General features: G+C 43.8%; 2 protein-coding genes and 1 long non-coding RNA gene across 15 annotated transcripts in view; 1 reads left to right on the top strand and 2 right to left on the bottom strand.

The window, feature by feature from the left end:
- Positions 1-18,971, top strand: part of LOC144694533 (uncharacterized) — a 237,279-nt gene extending 218,308 nt beyond the window's left edge. For both annotated transcript variants that reach the window (XM_078565098.1, XM_078565091.1), the window contains 2 exons: positions 13,551-14,030; positions 16,536-18,971. In XM_078565098.1, coding sequence (XP_078421224.1) covers positions 13,551-14,030; positions 16,536-16,895 — 840 coding nt within the window. In that variant the 3' untranslated portion in view covers positions 16,896-18,971. The remainder of the gene's footprint in view (positions 1-13,550; positions 14,031-16,535) is intronic.
- arb2a (ARB2 cotranscriptional regulator A) overlaps positions 1-25,576 on the bottom strand; it is a 918,141-nt gene that overhangs the window by 154,161 nt on the left and 738,404 nt on the right. The gene's annotated exons all lie outside the window — the stretch shown is intronic.
- The window catches only part of LOC144694598 (uncharacterized), a 40,241-nt gene continuing 33,778 nt past the window's right edge, over positions 19,114-25,576 (bottom strand). For 8 of the 12 annotated variants that reach the window (XR_013579781.1, XR_013579784.1, XR_013579790.1 and 5 more), the window contains one exon: positions 19,114-19,344. This is a non-coding gene — a long non-coding RNA (uncharacterized LOC144694598). Of the gene's footprint in view, positions 19,345-19,947; positions 20,064-23,886; positions 24,027-25,406; positions 25,546-25,576 lie in introns of all 12 variants that reach the window. The other 4 variants (XR_013579794.1, XR_013579788.1, XR_013579789.1 and 1 more) reach the window with 3 other exon arrangements.

A 25,576-nucleotide genomic window follows, 5' to 3' on the forward strand; every position in this document is an offset into this window, starting at 1 on the left:
AATTATGTCCTGTATACCCAAGTCTTAGTCATTAATATATATCTTCACAAGCCATAATTCCGACCTCTGGGGGACACCACTGCACACTTCCACCCAATCTGAAAAACTACTGTTCAACACTCCTCTCTGCATTCTATCTCTTAGCCAATCTCATATTTACATGGCCACATTTCCTTTAATCTCATGGACTTCAATGATGGTATTTACTATCAAGTCAATTACATGGTACATTATCATGCATCCTTTGATAATCCATATAGAGAATATCAACTACACTACCCTTGTCCACTTTCTCTGTTACCTCGTCAAAGAACTCAATCTAGTCATACATGATTTCCTTTAACAAATCGATACTTGCTGTTATTTATGACAATATTTTCCTAAGTGCAAGTTAACTGTGTCCTGGATTAATGGCTCTCAATGTTTCCCCACCGCTGACATTTGGCTGATTAGCCTGTAGTTGCTGGATTTATCCTTCTCCACTTTTGTGAACAAGGGTGTAACATCTGCAATCCCCCAGTCCCCAGACACCATTCCCTTATCTAAGAAGGATTGGAAGATTGTGGCCAGAGCCTCCACAATTTCCACCAATCTATATTTCACCAATCTAGGACACATCTCATACAGACTTCTTGAGCACCACCAGCCTATTAAGGACCCAGTCTTTATCTATTTTTGTCATGTACAATTTCTCTACTATCATCTCCTTTACTGTGACATTGGCAGTATGCTATGCTTTAGTGGAGACAGATGCAAAGTGCTCATTTAGCATCAGTACCTCAACCAGGCCCTTTGCCTCCACAAGAAGCTAACCTTTTTTGCTTCCTATTGACCCTATTCTTTCTTTTCTACCTTTAAGTATTTATATATTTATAAAAGACCTTTGGGCTCCCTTTTATGTTACCCACTAATCCATTCTCATTCATCCTTTTGCCACTTTTATTTCACGTTACAGTTCTTCCCTGTACTTTTTGTATTCAGTTTGGTTCTCTACTGAATTATGAGCCCAACATTTATCATAAGCTTCTGTTTCCTTTTAATCTCTCTATCTTTAGTCATCCAGAGAGCTCTAGCTTTGGATGCCCTTCTTTTCCCCCTATTGGGAATATGTCTAATCTGTATCTGAACTATCTCCTCTTTGAAAGCCTCCACTGCTCATTTACTGTTTTACCTGCCAATCTTGGATTCCAATCCTCCTGGGCCAGGTACCTTTTCAGTTCATTGAAATTAGTCCTCCTCCAGTCGAGCATTTTCACATTTGATTTTTCCTTGTCCTTTTCTAAACCTAATGATACCGTGATCTTTGTTTCCCAAATGTTCTTCCATTAAAACAGGCTCCACTCGCCTCACTTCATTCCTCAGAACTAGATCCAACATTGCTTCCTTCCTCATTGGGCTGAAAATATATTTATCAAGAAGGCTTCCTTGTACACATTTCAGAAATTTCTCCCCCTATTTGCACTTCACACTGTTATTTTCCAGCCTAGATTAGAGTAACTGAAATCCCCCTACTCTGAAGTTCTTGCATCTTAGAATCATAGAATCATGGAAAGTTTACAGCACAGAAAGAGGCCACTTGGTCCATCGTGTCTGCGCTAGCCAAAAAAATGAGCCACCCAGCTTAATCCCACTTTCCAGCATTTGGTCCATTGCCCTATGGGGATGGTGGGGATTAGAGGACTGATGGTAAAGGGGGAAATCAAATGCTTCAGGGAGCAAGTTATTGGAGTTCTGCAATCCTCTACCACCATTTTTCTTTTCCTATCTTTCCTGAATTTATTGAAGTTGGAAATGTTAAGTGCCCAATTCTCCCCTTGCTGGAGCCAGATCTCTGTAATTGCCACAATATCATAATCCCATGTGGCTACTTGTGCCTGTGGCTCACACATCTTATTTGCCGCGCCAAAGAAATTTATACACATTGGCTTTAAACCCATCTTGGCCTGCTTCAAATTAACTATGTGAAACTAGCAAAAGGACTTCATAGCTTAGCAAACATGATTGCAGTATTATCATGCAACTTGCTACTGACCAAATATTTTAATTGTTCTCATACATTGTCCATGTTTTATGATTTTGCTGATAGAGAGCAAATTACCGTATGACGATAGCATGCTGTTACCAATCTGGGTAATGAATTCAGCACTCAAAGGGAATATATGAAAATAATTTTTAAATTATTTTACCCAGGAAGTATTACATGAAAACATCAGAGTGCATAACTGATGTTATTTTTTGAGCAGTCCAACATTTTGCATGTAGTTAGAGATGTTGACACTAGGGTAATTTGATTAAATAAAGTCAGACCTAGAGTCATTTGAACTTGCACCACCTTTTCTCATCCACAGTCAGTATTAGCATTATTATAAACAGTAAACTCTGTAGATAACACATGGCATATTGATGTTATAGGGCATGTGTAAACGAACTGTTGGTCCCCATAAGGCAGCCTCCCTGGTCGCCTATTCGGAGCACCCCAGAAAAATGGGGATTGCCTCTGTGGCACCATCAACAGGGAAGTAAGTTCTTCCATGCCATTCTCAGGGCCCCAACATTCCTGTTTGCATTGGATGGAGACCAGATAATTCAGCCCAAGGTCTACAAAGTTCTTCCATGCCATTCTCAGGGCCCCATCATTACTGTTTGCATTGGATGGAGACCAGATAATTCAGCCCAAGGTCTACAAAGTTAGACCAAAAATTGACTAGAATGAGAGAACCATACCTGCTCTCTTTATATGTAATCAATAATCATGGTTTCTTTGTCAACAGTGGCACATCATTCAGTTGCCACCATGCTATTGGGGCAAACAATACATATGCACATTCAGCACATTTTCTTGTTCTGATACAAATTTAAACATCAGGTACTGACCTGATCATGATTACAGAGTGACCTTATAGTCATGTCATGTCAAAATCAGGGTCTGAAATTATAGTGAGAATTGCAAAGAAAAAGCTCAATTAAATATCTAACTAAACTAACACAGCAAACTAGCTTCAAGAAACATTCCAAAGCAGACAAGACCCATTCTCCTACCATGTGTCCATTTTTGTTTGGGAGATGAAGCCTTCCAAGCCTCACCCATAATTGTGGAGTCCAGTGCGCAATCCAGTTTGCATAGTCAATGTAAGGTAATGGGAGATTTTCCTGTTGGTAATTTTGCCTCCTTTTTCACATCAAGACCATCCATCCAAAAAGTGGGTGCTCCATGAATCAAGCATGTGAGTCCTGGGCAAAATTTCTCAACCCTTGCCCATGACCAGTGACATCCTATATTCCTGGTGGAGCGACAGGGAATCATTCCTCTGCTATGTACATAAAGACAGAAAACCCAATAACTGTATTTTTCCACAAGCAACAGCTTGTTTCAGTATTAACCAACTTACCAATTTGGATAGTTTGCTTCAACTGCCATTGGATTAGACAATTCAAAAGTTAGTCGTCAAGTAAGAAAACTCATAACAGGGGAGAATGCAGCAAGCAGTGAGGTAGGTGTAAGAGGGGAGGAAGGTGCAAGGGAAGGAGTTTGAATGGGGAAAGGAACTTGGAGGGGGGAAGGGGTTCAATGGGGGAAGGAGTTCAGAAGGGGGAAGGTGTCTGGTGCAGGAAGGTGCTTGGGGGGAGGAGGGAGTAAGGATGGAGGAGGGAATAAGGGTGGAGGAGGGAGTAAGGGGGGTGATGTCCAGGTGAACGTGCAAGGGACGGGTCTGTGGAGTCAATGACTGCCTCCTGGGGAGTGAACTGAGGGTGTGCATGGTGGGAGGGAATGGTGAGTATGAGAGGGAGCAGAGGGAGCCAGAAAGATGGGAGGGCAAGGGTGCGTCGGTGGCAGTAGAAGGGACGGCGAGGTGGATATCCTCCCAGTCCCCAACACGATGAGTTGGAAGGCCGAATCCAGAGGCTCGTCATCTGACTCGGACCTCATAAATGCCTCTTCCCCAGCAATCCTCCAAGTGCTGGGAGCTTGGCTGAACCTGCCTCCTCCTGCTGTGGACACATGTTTGTGTGGTGACCCAGATTGTTGGGGACTCGGAGAATGTCCACCTGGGTGGACACCCAGCTAGGTGGGTACTCGGAGGTAGACCCTGACCCTGGGGGTGGGAAGGAGGAGGTCGAGGAGGTCAATGTGGATGGGAGTGGGATTCTCAGGAAAGTAGGGAATGTGCACGTTCACCTGGACATCCTGGAAAGAAAAAGGTTCAGGTCGGTAGGTGACAGTGGGGAGGTGGAAGGTGATGCTAGGGGGTCAACAGTGATGAGGGAAAGGACATGGGTGACTGGGGTGGGGGAAGGACGGGGAGGCTGATCAAAAACCTAATAACTACCATGGTTGTTGGAAATGAACGTGAGCGGAGCCTCGTGTTGGACAGGCACAGGTGCTGCATGGGAGTGTGGTCAGTGGGTGGGTGGAGATGCAGATCGGCTCAGATGGACAACTGAAAGAGAACCCCAGCAGGCAGCATTGACAATGCTCGAGACAGTAAGATGAGTGTGATGGAGGAAGGATCCACGTGTGTGGGAGAGTGCTTGCATGAGGCTCCAAGAGGCCCTGCCACACACACACACTTCTCCCTCCAGAATCACTAATGGTCCGGCTGCATGCAGCTGAATGCTAGTGGTGGGAGGATGCAGTGGAAGGACTCGCGAAGCCTGTCAATGAAGCTGAAAGACAAGATTACACATTATTCAGTGAAAGTGAATATATTTTCAGATTATAAAGTGACAAAATGTGTTCACCTGTGCAACCACTTGTGATAAAAATTTCTTAACTTTTCTAGGTCTACCACATCTTCTAGGTGCTTCCCTGACATCCGCAGTCCAGGTGGAGACAGCCTGTGCAATGGCTGGTCCTGTTGCCTCTGACGACTTTGGCCTACGTCCTCTTGGCAACCGAGGCCTTGAGGGCCCTGGCTTACTTTGGCTGTCCTCCTGTGCAGAGGACGGGATTGAGGGGGTCACAGGCAAAGGGGGCTTGGAGGGAGAAGACAGCCTCTGAGATTACTGAGTGGATGACCCAAGGGTGTCCAGCTACTGCTCCTCCTCCCTTCAGATGAATGAGGGCCTCGGCCTGACTCATTGAGGGGAAATGAGCACCTGGAGGGATGTCGAGGTGCGCCATTTCCCTCTTGTGTTGCCACTGCGGGAACTCACCCATGGCTACCGCAATGGAGTGCAGCTATGCACACATCTCCGCATTCTGCTGGACCAGGCTCTTCATGGCATCGCCATTTTTCCCATGGAGACCTCCATGCGTGTACATGTGGGCAACACATCTTCAGACAGCAGGTGGATACACTCCTCTGAATCGCGTGCCACTCTGTTGAGGGCTTCCAACAGCTCTGTATGATGTTCCCCTGCCCTCTGCCGACTCCCCACGATGTGTTGGAAAGCCAAATCCAGAGCTCACAGATGCCTCTTCCCCAGCAGTCCTCCGAGTGCCAGGGAGCTGCCTCCTTCTGTTGCGGACACGTGTCCATGCGGTAACCACCAGATTGTGAACCCAAGCCTGTCTAGATCTAGGTCCCACCGAGGTGGTATGTCGGGTGTTCCGGGCTGCTTATTTCCAGCTCTTCAATGAAGGAGGTGTCCTCTTTGCTGGAGGTGAGGACCTGGATGGAGCTGAGGGTGTCGGTCGCTTGGCAGAGCTCCCTGTGAACCAAAATAAAGATAATTAGTGCATGGCAGCAGAGTCAAAAGCAGGAGAGAGAGCTCTCACAGTTGCGTTGAGGGAGGGATGATGTGGTGCAGGATCCTCAAGTGACCTCACTGTCGCCACAGGCAGGGTCCACATCCTCACCAGTCAGTGCAGTGGCATGCTTCTCAAAGTGAGTGAGGGACCTAATATGGGCCACTCCACCCCCTATCTGGGACCTCTCCCTGCTGTTGTGAGCCAGCTTGTCCTGCATGGAAACAGAGAGAATGTGAGCAGGATGCATGGCACTGCATGGAATGTTTGAGTGGTGAGTGGAGCCATGAATGGGATGAGGATGGGTGGAGCTGTGAAGGTGAATGTGAGATTTAGGGTGTTGTCCATTGAGGTGTGAGATCCCTGTGGATGAGTGATGGGTTTGTGAGTGTGTGAGTTGAGAGTGATGAGGTGGTTGACTTACCCTGGTGGAACGGATGAGAGCATTCATCCTCTTCCTGCACTGGATGGCTGATCTCCTCTGTGCTCCGGTGGTGCTGACGCCCACTGCCACTGCCTCCCAGGCCGGATTGTTGACTCTGGTGTCCTGTGGCCAAAGCTGGGTAGAGGACATCACGGCGGCCTTCCATTGTGTCCAGCAGGTGCCCCAGAGATGTGTCACTAAATTTGGGGGCTGCTGCCTTCTTTGCTTTTAGGGCCATCTGTCATCTGGAGCAGCATTGGTCTGAAGACATGGGGCTGAATTTTCTGGCTGGTGGGAGGGCGGGTGGGGGAGTGGAGTGGGAGCGGGCACAGGCAGACGCGGACCCGATCGCCGCCCGCGATCAGGTCCGCGCCACCATTTTACACGGGCTTTGCCAATTAAGGCCCGCCCAACGTGAATCGCAGCTCCCAAGGGCAGCGGGAGTGGGCGAGCAGCAGCAGGACTGCAATGAGCGCCGAGTCCAATGGTGATCCAGCGGCATGTTTTAAAAAGTTGCTGCGGCCTTTCCAAGGTTGCCAATCATGGCCAGTGGAAGGGCTTCCCAGTGCACTGTCGGTGAGCAGGCCAAACAGGAGGGTAGGGCAGGGGGGCACTGTGCCCCTTGTTTCTCTGATGATTGCCTTGCTGCCCTCCTCAAGGAGATGGCAGCACAATGGGAGGCCCTGGTACCCCAGGATGGGAGGAGGAGGCCCCCCCCACATGACTAAACGTGCCTGGGAGGAGGTGGTGAGCTCCCGCGACGTGGTGTGGTGCACCTGGATCTAGTGTCGCAAGTGCTTCAACAACCTGTTGCACTCGGGAAGGGTGAGTACCATATTGGCATTGCTCACTTAACCCAGCAGGTAGGCTTTCCCCCATGGTACAACCCCCACACCTGGTACCACCCTACACCCCCCCCCCCTGCCACAAGTCTGAGTGTAGTGCCTCATTGAATCATTGATGGCAGGTATCCTTCGCTGGGCCAGCAGATATTGCCCATGCTGAGGTCCACTCTGAGAGTGTTGTCAAGAGATGGGTTCTGCCCCCGCAGCATGTGGTACACTGTGACCCACATTACTGTTTTGGGGGCAACCTGGAGGAGCTGCACCTAGGCGCAATGTTGGAACTCCAGGACATGTCAAAGTCAGGGTGATGACATGCTGGGAGGGGAGCTTCAATGTGGCGTGGGCACCGATCGATCTGCTGCCCTCTGCGCTCCACGTGTTTGCACCTCCTTGCTATGGAAGGTTAGACTGTGTGGTGCCACATGTGATGTAGGCAGCATTTGGCCAAGGGGGTGGGGGTGTGGGGACAGGCCTAGCATCTTTGTGTGAGTGTTCAGCAGCAGTGGGGTGAGAAGACACTGGGCCCTGCAATATCCCACTCTGGTTGGGGTGGGCCGTCCGCGAAGAGAGTCCAGGTACAATTAACACTAATCAATGCTCTTCTCTCCTTTTCAGGAGAAGAATACACATAATGTAGTCGAGCGGGTGAGGACTGGCGTAGCCCATCACAGTTAGCGATTCTCAGCAGTTTCGAGCAGGAGGCCCTCGATCTGGAGAGGTGCCATGAGTCCAGGTCCACCAGTGTCGGTGAGGCTGGGGTGCCACGGGAAGGTATGTTTGCCCAGCATTGAGGTCACCATTGTTCTCCCAGCAGCCATGGCAGTGCTGAATGTTCAGTGATTGTAGTTAGCAACATAGCTTGACCATTGCTTATGGAAGGATGAGTGCATAATGATCCGGGGGACAAGGATGCACATTGACATTGTCTCCACTTTAACTGATCCAATGTCCTTGTTCTTCCTTTCAGCATCAGCGGAGCAGGGCCAGGAGGAGGAGCAGCGGGGGCCCCCTCTCACACCTGAGGGCCCTGAAGTCTCAGACTCACCAGTGTCACACCATCTCTGCCAGGCAGGCACTAGTGCAGATACTAGCACCTCGGTGGGAATTAGGTCATTGGCTAGTGTCCCAGGGCACAGCAGTGAGGGCACTTTACAGTTTCTGGAGGAGCTGGCCGAGGCAGAGAGTACCCATTGCGACAGCAGTCGGAGGACTGCAGGGGACCAGGCACATGCTCAGTCGGTGCCTGATGATGTGCCTCTGGAGTCGTCTGCGACGCAGCAAGCAAATCTGAGCCCACCCGCCAGCGATCGGAGCGTTTCTCGTAAATGCATTATCAATTAGGCAGGATGCGCCAGGAATAAGACGATACATGCGAAAACCCGCCGTTGCCGCCAGCAGATAAAATGACTTTTTTCACGCCTGCTACTGCACTTAGCACAAATCTGGGATGATTCTGCCCTAAGGGAATACATTCACAGAACGTTTTAATGCCTTACTTTTGCCTCCTTCCGGAAGTCTTAACCTAGGTAGACATTAGCAAAGCTATTAAAACTTCTTGTTAATCCTTTGAGGTGAAGATGACCACGTTCAACATTTGTGGTGCTTGGCTGGACTCCGGTGGGTACATGGGTGACTGCTAAGGCTAATCTGCACCCGGAAAGTTCTGCCGCAAATAGGAAAGAATATGATTGAATTTGGATGAGTCACTGGCTTGGGATTTTCTCTCTTTGTGTTTTCTCTCTGCCTCTGATGTGCGCTTGCTTTTGAAGGAAGCCACGCTGTTTTTCATTTGGTTGTACCAGGTACAGTGATGCTGGTTAAGCTTCTCCCAGAATTCAAAGTTGATATTAAAACTCCTAACTGAAGCCTTCAGGGTGTCCTTGTAGTACTTCCTTTGACTGCCGTGAGTGCACACCCTGGACTCAAGCTTTCCATAGAAGATTTGCTTTGATAAGCGAGTGTCAGTCATTCCGGCTACATGACCAGACCAGTCCAACTCAGTTGTAACTGTATAAATATTGTGTGGATACTTGGCATGCCAGCTTGGGTGAGCATCTCAGTATCTGGTATTTTGTCCTGCAATCTGAACTTCAGAAGCTTTCGAAGGCAGTTCAAGTGAAAGTGGTTGAGCTTCTTGGCATGATGCCAGTACACAGTCCAAGTCTTGCATGCGTAAAGCAGAGTGGGCAGGACTATTGTTCTATTGTTCTAAAGACTTTCAGTTTGGTAGACATATAAAAATTAAAAGGTGGACAAACATTGCACTTACCTTAGGAAAAAGTTATTTTCATCCCAAGTGCAGTACCTTCCAAACCTGTGACCTCTACCACCTGGAAGGACAAGAGCAGCAAACGCATGGGAACACCACCACCTGGAAGTTCCCCTCCAAGTCACTCATCATCCCGACTGTTCCTTCACTGTCGCTGGATCAAAATCTTGGAACTCTCTCCCTAACAGCACTGTAGATGTACCTACACCACATGGACTGCAGCGGCTCAAGAAGGCAAATCACCACCACCTTCTCAAGGGCAATTAGGGATGGGCAATAAAAATGCTGGCCTAGCCAGCGACATCCACATCCTGTGAAAGAATTAAAGAAGAACACAATTTTCAGAACAAACTAGCTGCAAGCTCATTTGAACACTAGAGATGTGACCCAAGCTAAACTTAAAGCCCCAAAATTTTCAAGTTGTAATATTTTGGGCTAAGATACAAGACTCTGTAGGGAGAAAGAATGCTTTCAATCTGAGTCATTTCCCTCAAACACTACAAAAACAACCGCAGTTAAACAGTTCAGTTAAAGAGGTGGAAATTATTTTGCCCTGGTCTTGGTACCAAGTTAGGCAACATGCTCAGAGCACAGCTGTTGGCCTAGTGCTATTATGAAATTGGACCTTGAAGCTCAACAGCATCATTGTGGCTGGATATATAAATCAGGCATCCCAAGGCAATGAGTAGGTAATGGCCTTCAGGTAGATCTTGGGAGAGAGGAGACAACAGAAAGGAGACAGTGGCTCTCGGGGCCAAAATACTGCAAAGTCTATGGGCAACAAAAAGCAGGACAAATCCAATCCAGCTAATCACCTTACTCTCAATCATCAGAAAAGTGATGGAATCAAATAGCACTTACATAGCAATAATCTGCTCACTGATGGTCAGTTTGGGTTACACCATGGCCATTCAGCTCCTGACCTAATTAAGCCTTGGTCCAAACGTGGACAAAAGAGCTGAACTCAGGGCGTGAGGTGAGAATGACTGCTCTTGAATGAGTGTGGTATCAAGGATCGAAGCAAAACTGAGGTTAATGGGAATCAGGGGGAAAACTCTCCACTGGTTGCAATCATACGTAGCACAAAGGAAGATAGTTGTGGTTATTGGAGGTCAATCATCTCAGTCTCAGGATATTGCTGCAGGAGCTCCTCAGGGTAGTGTCCTAGGCCCAACCATCTTCAACTGCTTCATCAATGACCTTCCCTCCCTCATAAGGCCAGAAGTGGGGATATTTGCTGATGATTACACAATGTTCAGCACCATTCGCAACTCCTCAGATACTTAAACAGTACTTGTCCAAACGCAGCAAGACCTGGACAACGTTCAGTCTTGGACTGATAAGTGGCAAGTAACATTCATGTCCCACAAGTGCCAGGCAATGACAATCTCCAACAAGAGAGAACCCCTGTGTACCACAGAGTTCTGCAATCTCTTTTTAATTTTATTCTTCCTACCAAAATGAACAACCTCAAATTTTCTCACATTTTATTCCATCTACCAAATTTTTGCCCACTCACTTAACCTACCTACACCCATTTGCAGACTCCTTATGTCCTCTTCACAACTTACTTTGCTACCCATTATTTTCTCATAAGCAAACTTAGCAATCATACATTCGGTCCCTTCATCCAAGTCATCGATGTGGATTGTAAATAGTTGAGGCCCCAGCACAGATCCCTCTGGCACTCTACTAGTTACAGCTTGCCACCCAAAAATGACCCATTTATCCGTACTCTCTGCTTCCTGTTGGCTAACCAATCCTTGATCCACGCTAATATGTTGCCCTCTACACCATGAGCTCTTATTTTGTGTAGTAACCTTTGATATGGCACCTTATCAAGTGCCTTTTGGAAATCCAAGAACACCACACCTATAGGTTCCCCATTATCTATGTTGCTTGTAACTTCCTCAAAGAACTCTACTAGTAAGGATACAGACATTATTTCCTAGCTTGTGTTTCTTGTTTCAGATGGGGTAAGTATTCGCTGTTTCTTCAGGAGTCTTCATCAAATCTTCCACAAGAGTAATGGATGTCTAGGCTCTCAGCCAAGCCTCATTATGTATAAAGGATGTCAAGGCCCATCCATTACTCTTGTCGAAACATCTGCATTCCAGGGAAAACATTGCTTTATTGATAACTCAGGCTTTCTGATCTCTGCCGTCAATTTCACAATGTTTATTTACACAGGGTTAAGTGATTTCAAGGGCTTGTGCGTTCTGTTTTCAATACTTCGACGGGTCTGGATGATTGACACTTTTATTGCCTTGTAATAAAATGTTTTTTTTAACATAATGGAAAGTAATGAATGAATGACTTTATAACTTTTTTTTGCACATCTATTGTCACTATAGGGTTCATTGGTTCTAAACAATGCAAAGTGGGTCAATGGACATGAAAGTGCCATAGCTTGGCATAGGGGGCATGAGGAGTCATTGGCGGGGGGGGGGTGGTGTGGAGAGGTATAGCTTGGCATTATGGCTGTGGGGGCCATAGTGGGTTGGTGGAGGGCTGTGAGGTGGCATGGATGGGGCATGGGGCAGACTGGAGGGCCTTTGTGTTTTTATTTTAACTGGGACAAAGTCCCACAGGATCAAAATGGGCCTTTTAAACAGCCTGGTTCTGCACCCAGGAGATCCTGTGGCTGCCTCTGACCTCTTTCTTGGTCAGCTGGTCCAACTCCATGGGAAAAGTTTCCCCCCCCTCCCCGAGTTGTGGGGAAGGTGCAGGCGTGCCTCCAATCAGCGCCCCCAATTAGGGGCATGCCGCCATTTTACGTGGGCGGGCCAATTAAGGCCCGCCCAGCGTGACGTCCACCAGGAAGCATGCGAAAGAGCACACAGATCTCTCTGAGGCTAAGTGCTGCCTCAGGGAGATCAGCTCCGATTTGAAACTTTTATTCAACATATTTAAAAATTTTCCCTGCCATGTCTCCTCATGTAACACTGTCATATGAGTTGGAACATGTCCATAAGTTTTATTGAAACCTTTCTTAAAGATTTAAATACCCTCATGAAACCTTATCCCGCCCGTGGATGAGGTTTCATGCTTTTTCCAAAGCCCGCCAGGTCTCCCGGCCTGCCCGCCAACCTTGAAGTTGGATGGGCAGGTCCATTAATGACGTTAATTACTTTTTCAATGGCCTCAAAAGGCCGTTGACAGGTCGGCGGGCACACAGCTGACTCAGCTGCGCCCCCGCTGACCTGAAAATGGAAATGACGTGGGAGGTCCACCCAACGTTATACCGCGTCATTTTACGTGTCGGTGAGTGAGCCCCGCCCCCGCTCACCAACCGGGAGATCCTGCCTCATCTCACCTTCCTCCCCTGCAATGAAAATCATGCCTTTGCAGGCTCTTTCTCCCAAGGTGGGCAGGCTGAGCTGGGAATTTACCTGACTCCCGCTACCTGCCTCGGTGATGAAAATTCAGGCCATAGTCACCATGTAGCTTGCATGTTTGATTCCTTATGCTAAACGTCTTAATACTGGGCCCATGAATCTAAAAGTGAAGCCGGCCCCACTAGAACGAAAAACTCAAACAAGCTAACCAAGTTTCTTAAAGATCTCCTTAGGGGATTGGCATTAATCTAATCCCAACATTGTAATACTGTTGGAGAGCCTGTAGAAAAGTCTACAAAAAGTATTCACTGACATTTTCTATGGATAATTATTTTGTAGTTGATTTTCAATTAACTAAAAAGCAGTATTTTTATATCCCACAATTCAAAATAGTTCTTGCAGTAATCAATAAGAAACTGCAGGATCATCAATGAGATCTTCAAATTTTTCATACAAGAGTGAATGCCCTATTGGAGACAAACTAAGGCAAATCTGAGCCAAAATATTTATTTATACCAAGTACTGTACAGCTAGAAATTGCAAAACTGAAGTGCTACAGTGCCACCACTAACCAACGAGTATAATCACAGCATGACAAGTTTACATAGCCAGTTTTCATTATAAATCTGGATGTAGGAATTTATAATAGAAATGTTTGATAGAAGGATGGCAAAAATGTGGCAATAAGAAATGAGTTTTGTAGACAGGAAGTGTGTACAGATGTAAAACTTTCAACATAGGTGTTTGGAATGACTATGAGAAAAAGCTGCTTGGTTCATAGTTCTGGACTTGACTTTGGCGGTTTAATAACATAATTTGTTAGTAAGAAGAGATGAAGGGGATGGTGTTGGTTTACGTGCTAGAAAACTAAAAATAACCTTCTTGTCAGAGAGAGGAGCTTACTAAGGACCACTCATCATAGGAAAGAAAAACTTTCTTTACATGTACAAATTAAGTTTCACAGTAACTGTGTTGAAATTTTCAGATTCGAGCAACAGAACTGAAAAATACAGGATACCTTGAAAATTTGCAGTCGGCCATTCAACCTGGGCAAGAAGATTCATGCCAGGATGTAACTTTGACACAGTGTCCTAACTGCATGGATGAACCTGAAAAGAATGACATTTGCACGAAATTGAGCATTCAATCTTCACATCTTTTAAGAGGTGCCAGGAAATTCCAGTCATCAGTTGGTGTTGGGAATGAGAAAGTCAAACAGAAGGAGAAACAATCCTCACTCCTGGCACAACAGAAATCCAGAGTGGTTTATTTGCCCAAAAGAAAGCAGTTGCAGAGAAATCATAACTTTGCCTCGATGCAATCACTTGCGGACATGAAAGGGAGGACACAAACAGGGGAGAGGAACAAGGAAAGGCTACCTGTTTTAGGGCTCACTCAACATGCCTTGCAGAAGTTGGACTCGCAGAACAAGTCTTCCAGTTTATGGTCACAATGTAACACTGAGGTAAATGTCACTGAAGAGAATTAATGCAACAAACAACATAAGTGAATTTTCTCGGGGCTTCTCCTGCTCTGCAGCTGTAACTGTGGTGATGGCCACATTCACACACAGAAATGGGATTTCTGCCAAAATTATGGCAGCATAGTGGGAGAAACGAACATACAAACATGCCTAAGATGAAATTCAACCCCCAAATTGTGCTCTGAGCAATTGTTCTTGTAAAATTGTTCTTGTAAAAGTGCCCAAAACTTGTGCACCATCTCAAAGGAAATTTGGGCCCCAGTGCCAGCATTTGTGGCAGAAGCATGGCCACCACTGCTCCGGCACTGACCCTATTCAGGGCAGCATCTAATTTCCAGGGGGCCTGTGACAGACTATGTCACTGTGTATTCCTCCCAAAGGCTAGCAACCACATACAATTCTTGATTTTCCTGATGGCCTAAGAAATTTGGAAAAGAAAATTGGGAGGTTTGTTAAACAGGCAGTCAATTTGCTGTAAACTTGCTTCGTGCTCCAGGCATTGAAGAATTTCATCCTCTTTAATACTTCTTTCCCCATGCTTCATTGAGCACATATACAATTCTCCATGGTCAGGAGGTCAGTCCACCTTCCCAATTCTGCTTTTAACATACCTCCTTATCTGACACCCACCCATGGAGATTTTCTTAATTACAACAGGTAGGGCCACATCTGTAGGATCAAATTTAAATATGAAGAGCCTGGAATTTCTGGAGTGATCCAACAATAGCTTAGCTCTGCAGAGTCCTTAAGATAAAAAAGTTTGAGGCTTGTTCATCTTTTAAAATGTATTTTTGTTTCATTTGTTCCTTTTGATTTTTCCCAAGTTTCCCTGTTATGAACAAAAATGGGTGACAAGGAAATTGCTCTCATTCCTCATCCAATGCCATGAGGTATGCAAACACAGCTGGGGTGACTCTCCTTCCTCCATGTGGGGAACCATGTCATCACTTCTCACTGCTTTTCCCTTACAGCAAGGGTGAGATCAGAAACTCATCTAATGGGACTTATGAGCACAGGGTCACATCTGCCAGTCCATGAAACCACACATTATAGAAATAAAAACCGCATTGTTTTTTAATAAGAGTTTGTGCTCTGAAGTCAGTGCATTTTCTGGAATCAAATATAGCAATTCCAGTAATTTTGACTTTTTAAAAAAATATATTTTGATATTTTACATGTCAGCAGTCCCTCTTGAGTTGTATCAAATATAATATAGGATTTTGAATAGCAAGAAGCAAGTATTGTTTATCTTTAAATAAACCAAAGGCCCATATAAATCTCTGATAATGTGTCAGTGCCATTGACAAACATTTGTCTGGATATGAGTTGGTCTTTGCAGACATGGGCAATTTTATATTTTAGCAATTACAATTCTTATTAACTGTCACAGCAAGTATTGTTTCAGCTGTTTTCTGCAACTTTGGTTCAGTTTATTTGCTTTGAAGCGCAATCATTTTATCCTGTCCAGCCTTAGAACTATGGCTCCCAATCTGTGACTATAAAGATGTATAGGTACATCTGGTACATAGGTACAGGTACCAGGCAGTTCAATGCAAGTGACTTTTGTTGTTGTCTTGATGTTTAAAGAGCCAAAAAGGGATAGCCCCTAAATTATTGTATTTATTACATCATAAACGACCCCTTTAAAAAAGGCAGGAGTATCTACTTTCTAATGTGAATTGATGAAAATAGCACAAAGTACACCTGTTCCATAGAAGTGGGAATTACAAAATTAGTATAAAATCTCAAAACTTTACTTCCCATCTTTGCTAAAATTTAAAATATACAATTCTATCAACTCATGCAGCATATCACAAAAAGATCTAAAGCCTGTACATTACTGAGGCACTGAAATTCTTAAAAAGTGTGAAATATTCCAACTTTAATTTACAATGCAAGAAGACATATTTACAGTCAATGGATGAAAAATTCAGCTCTCTATGAGGAGTGAATTAAAACTTATAATTTAATGTCTGACCCTGGTGTAGTGATTTATGATATCAGCTAAATTGGCTCAATTAGATCATAGCTCAGATCAAAACTATGGCTGGAACCATAGGATATGAAGGCCAGCAGAAAAAATCCTGAAAACCTTGTAATAAAGTCGAAAATAACTTCTCCAGTTGCCAAAAACCAAAGGCCCTAATTATAAATGAACAGATTCACAGGATATAATCCTCAAACCATTAATTAAAAAAATCCCAAAATCCCATGTGATAAAAACTTATTCAGTCGCTGTAAGGCAATGGTCTTGATTATATCATTGCTGCTCACTGCATGGTGTCCATTACTCTGTAGTGGTAGTTTTACAAGTGTGTGTTGCCAGCAGGAAGTCTTGCCTGCCAGCAACACATACTGGAAATTCATGACCGGTTTTCTGTTAACTGCAATGCAAACAAGTGTTTTTGTTTAGGTCAAAACATGTTGATATTTAAAACAAAATAGTAAACTGATAAATTGCCACATTTGTTTTATTTTGCATTCTAGAGATGTGGTAAAGAAATATACTGTCCCAAAAGTGCTTCAAATGGATCCCTGCCCATCTTTTCCAGTAGTTCACTCCACGCAAGGACTGGTGAAGGTTTCCTATGTGCAAGAACCAAATCCGGAGTGCAACCCATAAGTGTACATAAAGGAAGGCCCAGGATGACCCCTCACCTCTCACCTTTGACCTGTGACTCTGGCACCCAATTCATTTTGAACTTGAAATCAACAGAAAGGATAGGTAGCCACCATGTGTACAAACAACCCATTTATTCTTCAGGAACAGCTTGGAAAGATGTATCTAAGTCGCCTGACCCTGTGTTGTCACAGCAACATCTGAACCCTAACTCATCTTGCAATTAAACTCTGGACCAGCACATGTATAACCTTTGACTTTGTAAATGCTGGATTTTAACCTTATTCAAATGTGTTGCCTCTTTCATCTTTTATAAGCTTCAGAGCCAAGATCTCAATTAAATTTTTAAAAATGGAAATTTCTGCTTTGTGCAGCTTTAAGGTTTTTGGTTTCAGCCACCTTCTGATGATTTAGAAAATGCTGGCAACCAAAACTTTATGTTGCAATTACTTTTAATTTTTGACAGTGGCAGGCTTTCTCAGATAAGCCTTCATTTCATAATATTAATGGATACAAAAAAAAGAATTCTTTGAGCATTTAACATTGTCTCTTCCAAACTAGATTGCTCGTAGTTAATTAAGGCTGTACACAAACATTCAAATAATTGGGGTACCATAGACATGATCGGTAAACAGCATTATACATGTTTATAAATACAAAATGCCAACTGTAATTGCATTTTGGAACCTCCAGTGTAAAGAGGGCTGGCTTCAAGGGTAGAATTTTAATAGAGCTTCAGCAATGCAGATTAGAATCAACCTTTATTTGCAGAAAGCTTTTACCTGGTGCCTTCGTAGTGCCTGCAATACAGTGAGGCTGAAGCAACTGATCTTTGGACCTCTGCAGACAATGAACTGTGGCAGTGCTGAAAACAATGGAGATTCCTGAAATTCTGCAGAGTCACGGGGATAAAATGAAATCTTCTTTTGTATTTACTTCCCAATGCATGACAGAAGTAAAATATACAACAAGCTTGGGTAAAGGTTACCGCACGTTGTGTTTTATATATAGCAAATTCCTGCATTTTGTGGTGCTTATTAGTAGACAGCACATTGCATCGAGATAGGTTAAAAAATGATCATTTTAAGCTCGACAATTAAATATTATGCAAATTTCAATAAGTCAGGTGTGCCACAATTGATGTGATTATATCTATGTGCCTTGTTAAATGAAAACTCAGTGTTAATCAACCATTACCCATCATGCATGGCTTAACGATGACTAGTGCAAGAAGTTCACACTGACACCATCCAGAACAAAAATGAGTAAAGAAGAGAAATAATCAAATATGGAGATATTCTTTGCCTCAGCTTTCTTCTTTGGCAAAGAAATAATTATTTGAAATTAAAATCAATTGTATGCTTAAATTTGTGTATTTTGAGCAAACCAAGGCCTTAATTATCATTTGTTCTGCTATAAATAGTACTTCAGCATACAACTATTGTGAAGAATTACAACATGGTCTGACAATTGTGAGATGAAACAAACCTGTTCTGTAATTTACTTTACAGATGTCTAGTTAGTCAATCAAGTGATCTGTAATCACAAACCCTGTCAGAAAATGAATGAATAATGGACTGTGATAAAATGGTGGGATTTTCTGGTGTGCTTGTTCCATGTGGTGAATGCCATCTGCAATTGTCATGTCCTGTTGGCTTTGTTCTTTATTTGAGTAGGGAAATTAAACCATGTACTGTTCCCCTCATCCAGAGAATCTACACACAAGGAGGGCTGGAGATGTTGGAAAGAGGTTTGAGCTCAGCAGGGAAAGCTTACAAAAGGGATGGGGATGTTTTTGAACCAATGTTAAGGATAAATTGTACCTTCACCACATGGACAATAATATGGTGAAGCAGATTGCCCACCCATTGCAGATTCCACCTTATTTTCAGATGGGCATTATATCCGTTGATCTGTTCCACCACATTACTGTCCAAGCGGTGCAGATGAAAGTTTGCTCCAAATATTTTAATACTATTATCACTAAACCTTTATTTAAAAGTGTAAGTAGGTGTACAATAGTCCAGCAGCTCAAACAGTTGAAGATGCAGCATCAACTGAAGTTATTTGAATCATGGAACTATTTATCACTAGTATTTGCTGAGCTCCATTGATTGAGTTTCACCAGCTTGAAACTGCTTAGATGGAGTGTGGTTCAAAAACACATTTACCCGAAAAATCCAATGATTGGTTACAGTAGAGAGAAGGCGGGGGCACCCTGACATGAATATTGAGATGCACCCATCGCATACGTTCACCGCTTATCTGGCAGATGACCAAGATTTAATTCAAGATGCATGATACTGCTGGGTAGTTGATCAAATATGCAACATTATTTTTTGTTGTATGATAGTTTATGTATGCCCCTCTACTAAACTGTTGACTCCATTACTGTAGTGCTAAAAGTGACAGTTATCAAGTGTCACATGAACAACAAGGCACATATTATGCTAATGTTTTATTGATTTGTGTATAAGGCTAATTCACAAAACAAAAATGCTTTTTGATGCCAACTAGTTAATATTCTGTAGCTATTCAGCAAAGCCCACTGAAAAGAACAAACTTGCATTTATATAGTGTCTTCCATAACCTCAGTACTTTAAATCCAATGAAGTACTTCTGAAGCTTCAAGCATATGCGGCCTATGCTCCTGGACATTTTGGGTCAATTTTCTTGCTGTAAAATGAGTATAGAATGCATTTTATTAATTTAAATTTTCACAAACATCAGACGTCACCACACATCATTTAGATTTTAAGTTTGGCAGGCGCACAGCCGAACTGTCAAAGGCTCATTAAGGCCATTTAAACATCAATTAAAGTAATAAACTGAGCTGCCCGTCTAACCTTAAGGTTGGCGGGCAGGCAAAGAGCCCAGGCGGCCTTCACATTTTTCATGGAACTTCATACATGGGTGGGATGAGGTTTCATGAAGGGTTTATAAATTAAATAAATTTTTCATTAATGTTCCTTGACATGTGCCAGCTCATGTGACACATGAGGGGACATGTCTTAAAATGTTAAAATATTAAAATATTTTCTTTTCAAGTTTTTAAACCTTAAACTAACTCCCTGAGGTAGCTCCATGCCTGTGCCTCAGGGAGATTTCTGTGCTCTTTCGTGCGCATAACCCTAACCCTAACCCCGACCCAGGGAACCACCCGCCTGCACAGGGAGCGCTCAGCGCTTCCAGGCGCACGTCACGCTGGACGGGACTTAATTGGCCCCACCCACGTAAAATGGCGGCGCAGACCCAATCGGGGGTGCCGATCGGGTTCACACCTGCTCTCACCTGCCCCCGCGGGTCTCATACTTGAAGCTCCAGACATCCAAAAACATACAGGCCAATACAATATGACATCATGTTATGTTAGCCCACAGCCAGAATGATTGCAGCTGAAAATAATGAAAAGCAAGATAAAAATACAATTTGAGTAGTGAAACCTCACCTTTAACATGTAACAATCATGCTCAGTTTGAGAGAATGGCAAATTTTCTCATTCTTACTTTGTTAACACTTTTATGCTTGTGTTATTTTGTTCTCTTCCTTTGCTTAGGTTCCCCCACCACTTTTTAGCATTCTTTAAATGAAAGGGCAGGGAGAGTAATTAATCTCTTCACCCCTGGTAGTGGTGCTTCTGAGCTGGCCACCAGGGAGAAAGCAAGAATAGCTTAAGGGTGATTCACCCTCTGATTTTCTTTTTACCCCTCCTTTTGGGGAAACAGTTCATCAAATGTCCAGTGTCTTCCTTTTACATCAAACCTGAGATCGGGATCTCTGTGTTATGAGGAGTTACAGACAGATGGAAAACTATCCTACTACTCTGCAAAACATTGCATTGCAGGAGTGGTGGGTTGCATCTTCCTACTCTGTCCGAGAACAGTGAGATTTATCACAAACTGCATTTTATTTCATAAAACCTATGAGATCTAAATTTGTGAGGACCTGTCAGTGTAATAATTCTTAAATAAAATTAGAATAGTTTAGATATTCTATGTTTTTTTCCCTTAATTTTGTGATCATAAAGAAAACAAACACATCCTTCAAATGAAAATACATCTATGAAAAGCAAACTTAAAATATTAAATACTGAAATGGAAGTCATATGTATAAGTCATAATTTCATATCAACCTTTTCCTTTAAATGTCAATGCAAATAAAAATATGTCTTTAACGTTCTTGAGTGTATGTCTTTATTGGTTTCATATGATAACCTTTTTGGAGAGTGCATAAGAATTTATTGCACATCTGTTCTGTATTTTCTTTTTTATTAGGAAAAAGGGGATGAAACAAGTCCCCCCCACCCCCCAACCACCACCACATCACTGCCTTCCCTTCCTAGTACAGATGCATCAAGCATTATTAGAGGTGGGCATACCTGCAAAAGATTTATTGATTATTTCATAAACTATACTGAAATGACATTGGTAGGGAAAATGAGTTAAACATAGAGGTCCAAAGGTGTAAGAGAAAATATGAAAAGTTCATGCCAATGTTGAAGTCATGCAGTGCAGTTTGCAATAACTAAAGGACAAAGCCCACATCTTTAATTCAGTAGTGGCTAGTAAATAAGTGGAATGAAAATCAAACCGCTCTGGTTTATTGGTACACATGTGTGGAATTGTAGATCAGCTGGCTTTTATTTTCTGGGGTTGGGTCAGCCACTCTTTTGTAAATGTCTTTTTTACCCTATATTTAACTGTTTCCCCCTGCAGCATAAGCTGTGCAATATTACCTGGCTAAGGGCTTGAGTACATAATCTGTCCACAATCCATGGCCAGTGCCCAGTATGGCAGGATGCCTTGTACTTTGATATTCTTGAAATTATCTGTGGTTGAAGAGTGCCTTGCACCTGCTAACTATCTCTACTTGGTAGCACAGCTATGACTGGGAACACATCATGTTGGGAGCTGTGGTAAGGAATGGAGGGCCTAGCTATACAGGGTGGTTTCGACATCAATGCATAATTCCACCAAGATGTTTTTTTTTGCATACATGCCACAGTTTGGCACAAGGTATGTAAGGGCCTTCATGAAAATGGCTGACAAATAATGTTATTATCCAAAAAGAAAGCTATAACAGGTATCAGTTTCTTCTGGCCACTGGGGACTTGTAACAATTCTTTATCGCAAACATCCCCTGTCTAAACAGGGAAAGATTTTCAGTCAAGACTTTTAATTGATTTTACTTGGTCTCAGGCCTCATGAGCGTCACAAACATTAAGTTATTTGCTTATCCTGCAAAAATCACACTAGCCAGTGTGCCAAACAGTGAGTTCTGAATCTCAGACGTGCCGGGCAGAGGATATAGTGTTTTCCTGCAGAGAGGAAAGAAAAATAAACAGAAAGCAAATCACCCTTGGTCTTCCTCTCTCTCTCTCTCTCTCTCTCACACACCTCTTATTGACTAGTTACAAAGAAAAGGCTGAGCAACAGATCTATTCCATGTTCCAAATTCCAAAAGTTTTTAGTTTTATTAGTAGTCTCTCACATGGGACCTTGTCAAAATCTTTCTGGTACAAATAAATCACTTCATGCGAAGTTCCACTGCCTATTTGATATGTAAAATCTTCAAAGAAGTTAAGGAGGTTTGTTATAAACTCCCCACGCTATTTTTATTAAGTATTGCTATGTAGCTACTTCTCCAGCTTACTTCTTAGTATTTTTTCCATTCTTTGACCTGATAGTGATTTAAGGGCTCTATAGTTAACCAAGTCAGATTTATTTTCATTTTTTAAATATAACTTCTACATTTGCTTGACTTCCAATACTGTGAAACCTTTTCAGTTCTCAATGAATCTTTCATGACTATGGAAAATTCCCCATCCACCTACATGCTCCACAAATTTTGTCTCTAGTTAGCTTCAGCAATGTAGGATTCATGCCATCCCGCCAAGGGAATTTCTTAGTCTTCAATTCACTTAATTTTGGACAACTAACTGCCTCTACATTAGTTTCAGGATCCTCTAGGGTATTTGTTGTACAATAATACAGACCCCACCACTTTTAGCCGTCCCCCACCAAAACTTCCCCACCCTAGTTATTGTGGGCAAACATCCATACTGGGTAATTTACATGATCCATTTGCCATTCTAATAGGAGTTACTCAAAACGACACCACTTATACTATATTAAACACTTTGGCTATTTCAGGCAGGCTTAGCTGTTCAATCAGCAGTTCACACACCTTGTGAAAGTGTGATTACCTTGGCTACTTAATCTCCTGTCATTGTTATCAGGATAAATCTTGCACTAATCAGCATTGACTGCAGCAGAAAACATGGCTGGAAAGAGGAAAGCGATGAACCTCACCATGAAAACTGACCTCCTAAACAAGATGGATGAACTGCTGAAGATGAGCCAATATGATCTAGCATAGCGCCATGATCTCCAAAGTGTATTGCTGCTACTTGCTTTACTGCCCTGCTCATATAGTGGGCAAAATGCACTGACACAAATGCTCCAGTATAAATGGTGGGCTATAATCGAATAGTAGGCCATTATTTCCCTCCTTAATGAATACTTCCAAAAAACAATCACCAACCAACTTATTTTTCCTCCATTTTCAAATAGATAAGAACATAGAAGCAGGAGTAAGCCATTCATCTCTCTGATCTGCCACCTAGCTGCATATACCTGCCTTTGCCCTTTATCCTTATTACCTTTGGTTAACAAAAGCTATTAATATCAGATTTAGAATTAACATTTGATCTAACACAATTGCTGTTTGTGGAAGAGGGTTTCATATTTCTACCAGCCCACCTATACAGGAGTGTTTCCTAATTTCAATCCTCAAAGGTCTATTCTCCCCAGTCCTAGACTCCTCAATTCGTGGAAATATTTTCTCTCTACATACCTTATCTGTTCTCCTTAATATTTAAAAACTTTGATCAAATCATCCCTTAACCTTCTAAGTTCTCTCCTCCTAATTTAACTCTTGGAGTCCAGGTATGGAGTCCTCCATCCTTCGTTCCAATCTTCTGACGGCCTCTGACAACACTGCCTGATGTTCCCTTAACTGCCTTTGCAGCTCCAGCACTTTTCTCAAGGCCAACTCCAGAGGCTTATCATCAGACTCAGACTCAACAGGGGCCTGGTCTCCAGCAGTCCTCCGAGTGTCAGACACCTCAGCTGACAATGCCTCCACCTGCTGTGGACCCATGTCTGTGAGGTGATCACCAGATAGTGACCCTGAGCCTACTCTAGAACTAGGGCCCACCAAGGTGTGTGTATCTGTGCTGCTGGAACACAGTGACGGGTCTTCATCAGATGCCTCCTCAGGATCCTCATCTGAGGTGGTCTGAGGGCTGGGGTTGATGCACTGGCTGGCGGCCTCCCTCCGCCTTTCCTTGCTGGTGGCTGGAATAGAAAAAAGAGATAATTAGTGATTGACTAGACAGGCACCGACATTATAGATTACTCACAGTCATTGTCCACAGGTGGCCGATGTATACAGGGCGCCCCCTCACTGGCTTGTTGGGGGAGGCCGATCTCGCCTTCCACACAGAAACAATCCCTTTCTTTTCCAGCCAGCTCTGCCACCTGGGGCTCATAAGGGCAGAGTGTCCTCAACTGCAGCAACCCCCCTCTGATCTGACCTCTCTCCCTCTTTTTGTGGGAGATCCTGTCCTGGAACAAGGCAGTTGGATTGACTGTGAGCACTATGGATGAAAGAGTAGACCAGAAGCATGCATGTTGCTGTGTCTGCCGGCTCCTCCTCAGTAAGGGATGAAGAAAGATTGGACAGGCTAGGCTTGTATCCACTGGAGTTAAGAAGCGTATTGAGACTTGATTGAAACATATAAGATCCTGCGGGGTCTTGACAGGGTGGATGTGGAGAGGATGTGAGGAGAAATTTTTTCGCTCTGAGGGTAGTGAGTCTTTGGAACTCTCTTCCTGAAAAGGCAGTCAAAGCAGAGTCTTTGAATATTTTTAAGGCAGAGCTAGATAGTTTCTTGATAAGCCACAAAGCAAGGGGGTGAAAGGTTATCAGGGGTAGGTGGGAATGTGGAGTTGAGGTTGCAATCAGGTCAGCCATGATCTTATTCGATGGTGGAGCAAGCTCGATGAGCCGAGTGGCCTACCCCTGCTCCTAATTCGTATGTTCATATGTTCCTAAGATGCCATTTGTGCAGGATCTTACAGGAGATGGTGATGTTAAAGTAACTGTCAAACAATCATTGCTAATGTCCCATTTGCTAGTTGTGTGTGACATACCTGTGGACTGTAGCCCTTAGAATGCTTGATGTCCTTATGGGAGTGTGAGTTTGGAGTGATGAAAAGGTTCACCTACCCTGGTGGAGCAGATGAGATCAGCCATTCTCTTCCTGCTCTGCAGGGCAGTCCTTTTTTGGAGTCCACAGGGGCTGACCTCCCTGCCGACCTCCTTCCAGGTCAGGATGGTCATGTTGGTGGACCTCCTGCTCCTGTCATGAGGAAACAAGGCCTCTCAACTGTCCTGAACAGGCTCAAGGAGTCTCTCCAGAGAGGCCTCACTGAACTGTGGAATGGGGGGTTTTGTTCTTCTGGATGCCATGAGCAATAAGTTCCCAACACACCTGGGCTGCAGGGAGTGAATGTGTGTGTTGGTGCCATTTAAATATGACGTCCAGGCCTTCGACCCCATGAGGTAACAACAGGGCAGACAAATCAGTGCCACCCTGCCACGAGATTTGATGAGCTCCTTGCTGATGCATAAATAATGAGCTGAAAAGTGGAAGATCCGGTGCGAGAACCCACCCTGCCACCCAGCAGGAATCCCACTGACTTTCCTGCCTGCTACCACACTTAGTCTCCAGGACAGAAGATTCTACCCTACATCCAAACTTCTCTTAGTATAGTTTCTGCCCTTCAGAAAAGTAAACAATATGTGGTCCATCTGTATGAATCAAAGAGCAATAAGCAGTTGA

Source organism: Cetorhinus maximus, chromosome 2 (genome assembly GCF_964194155.1).
Source record: "Cetorhinus maximus chromosome 2, sCetMax3.hap1.1, whole genome shotgun sequence".
NCBI classification, from domain to species: Eukaryota; Metazoa; Chordata; class Chondrichthyes; order Lamniformes; family Cetorhinidae; genus Cetorhinus; species Cetorhinus maximus.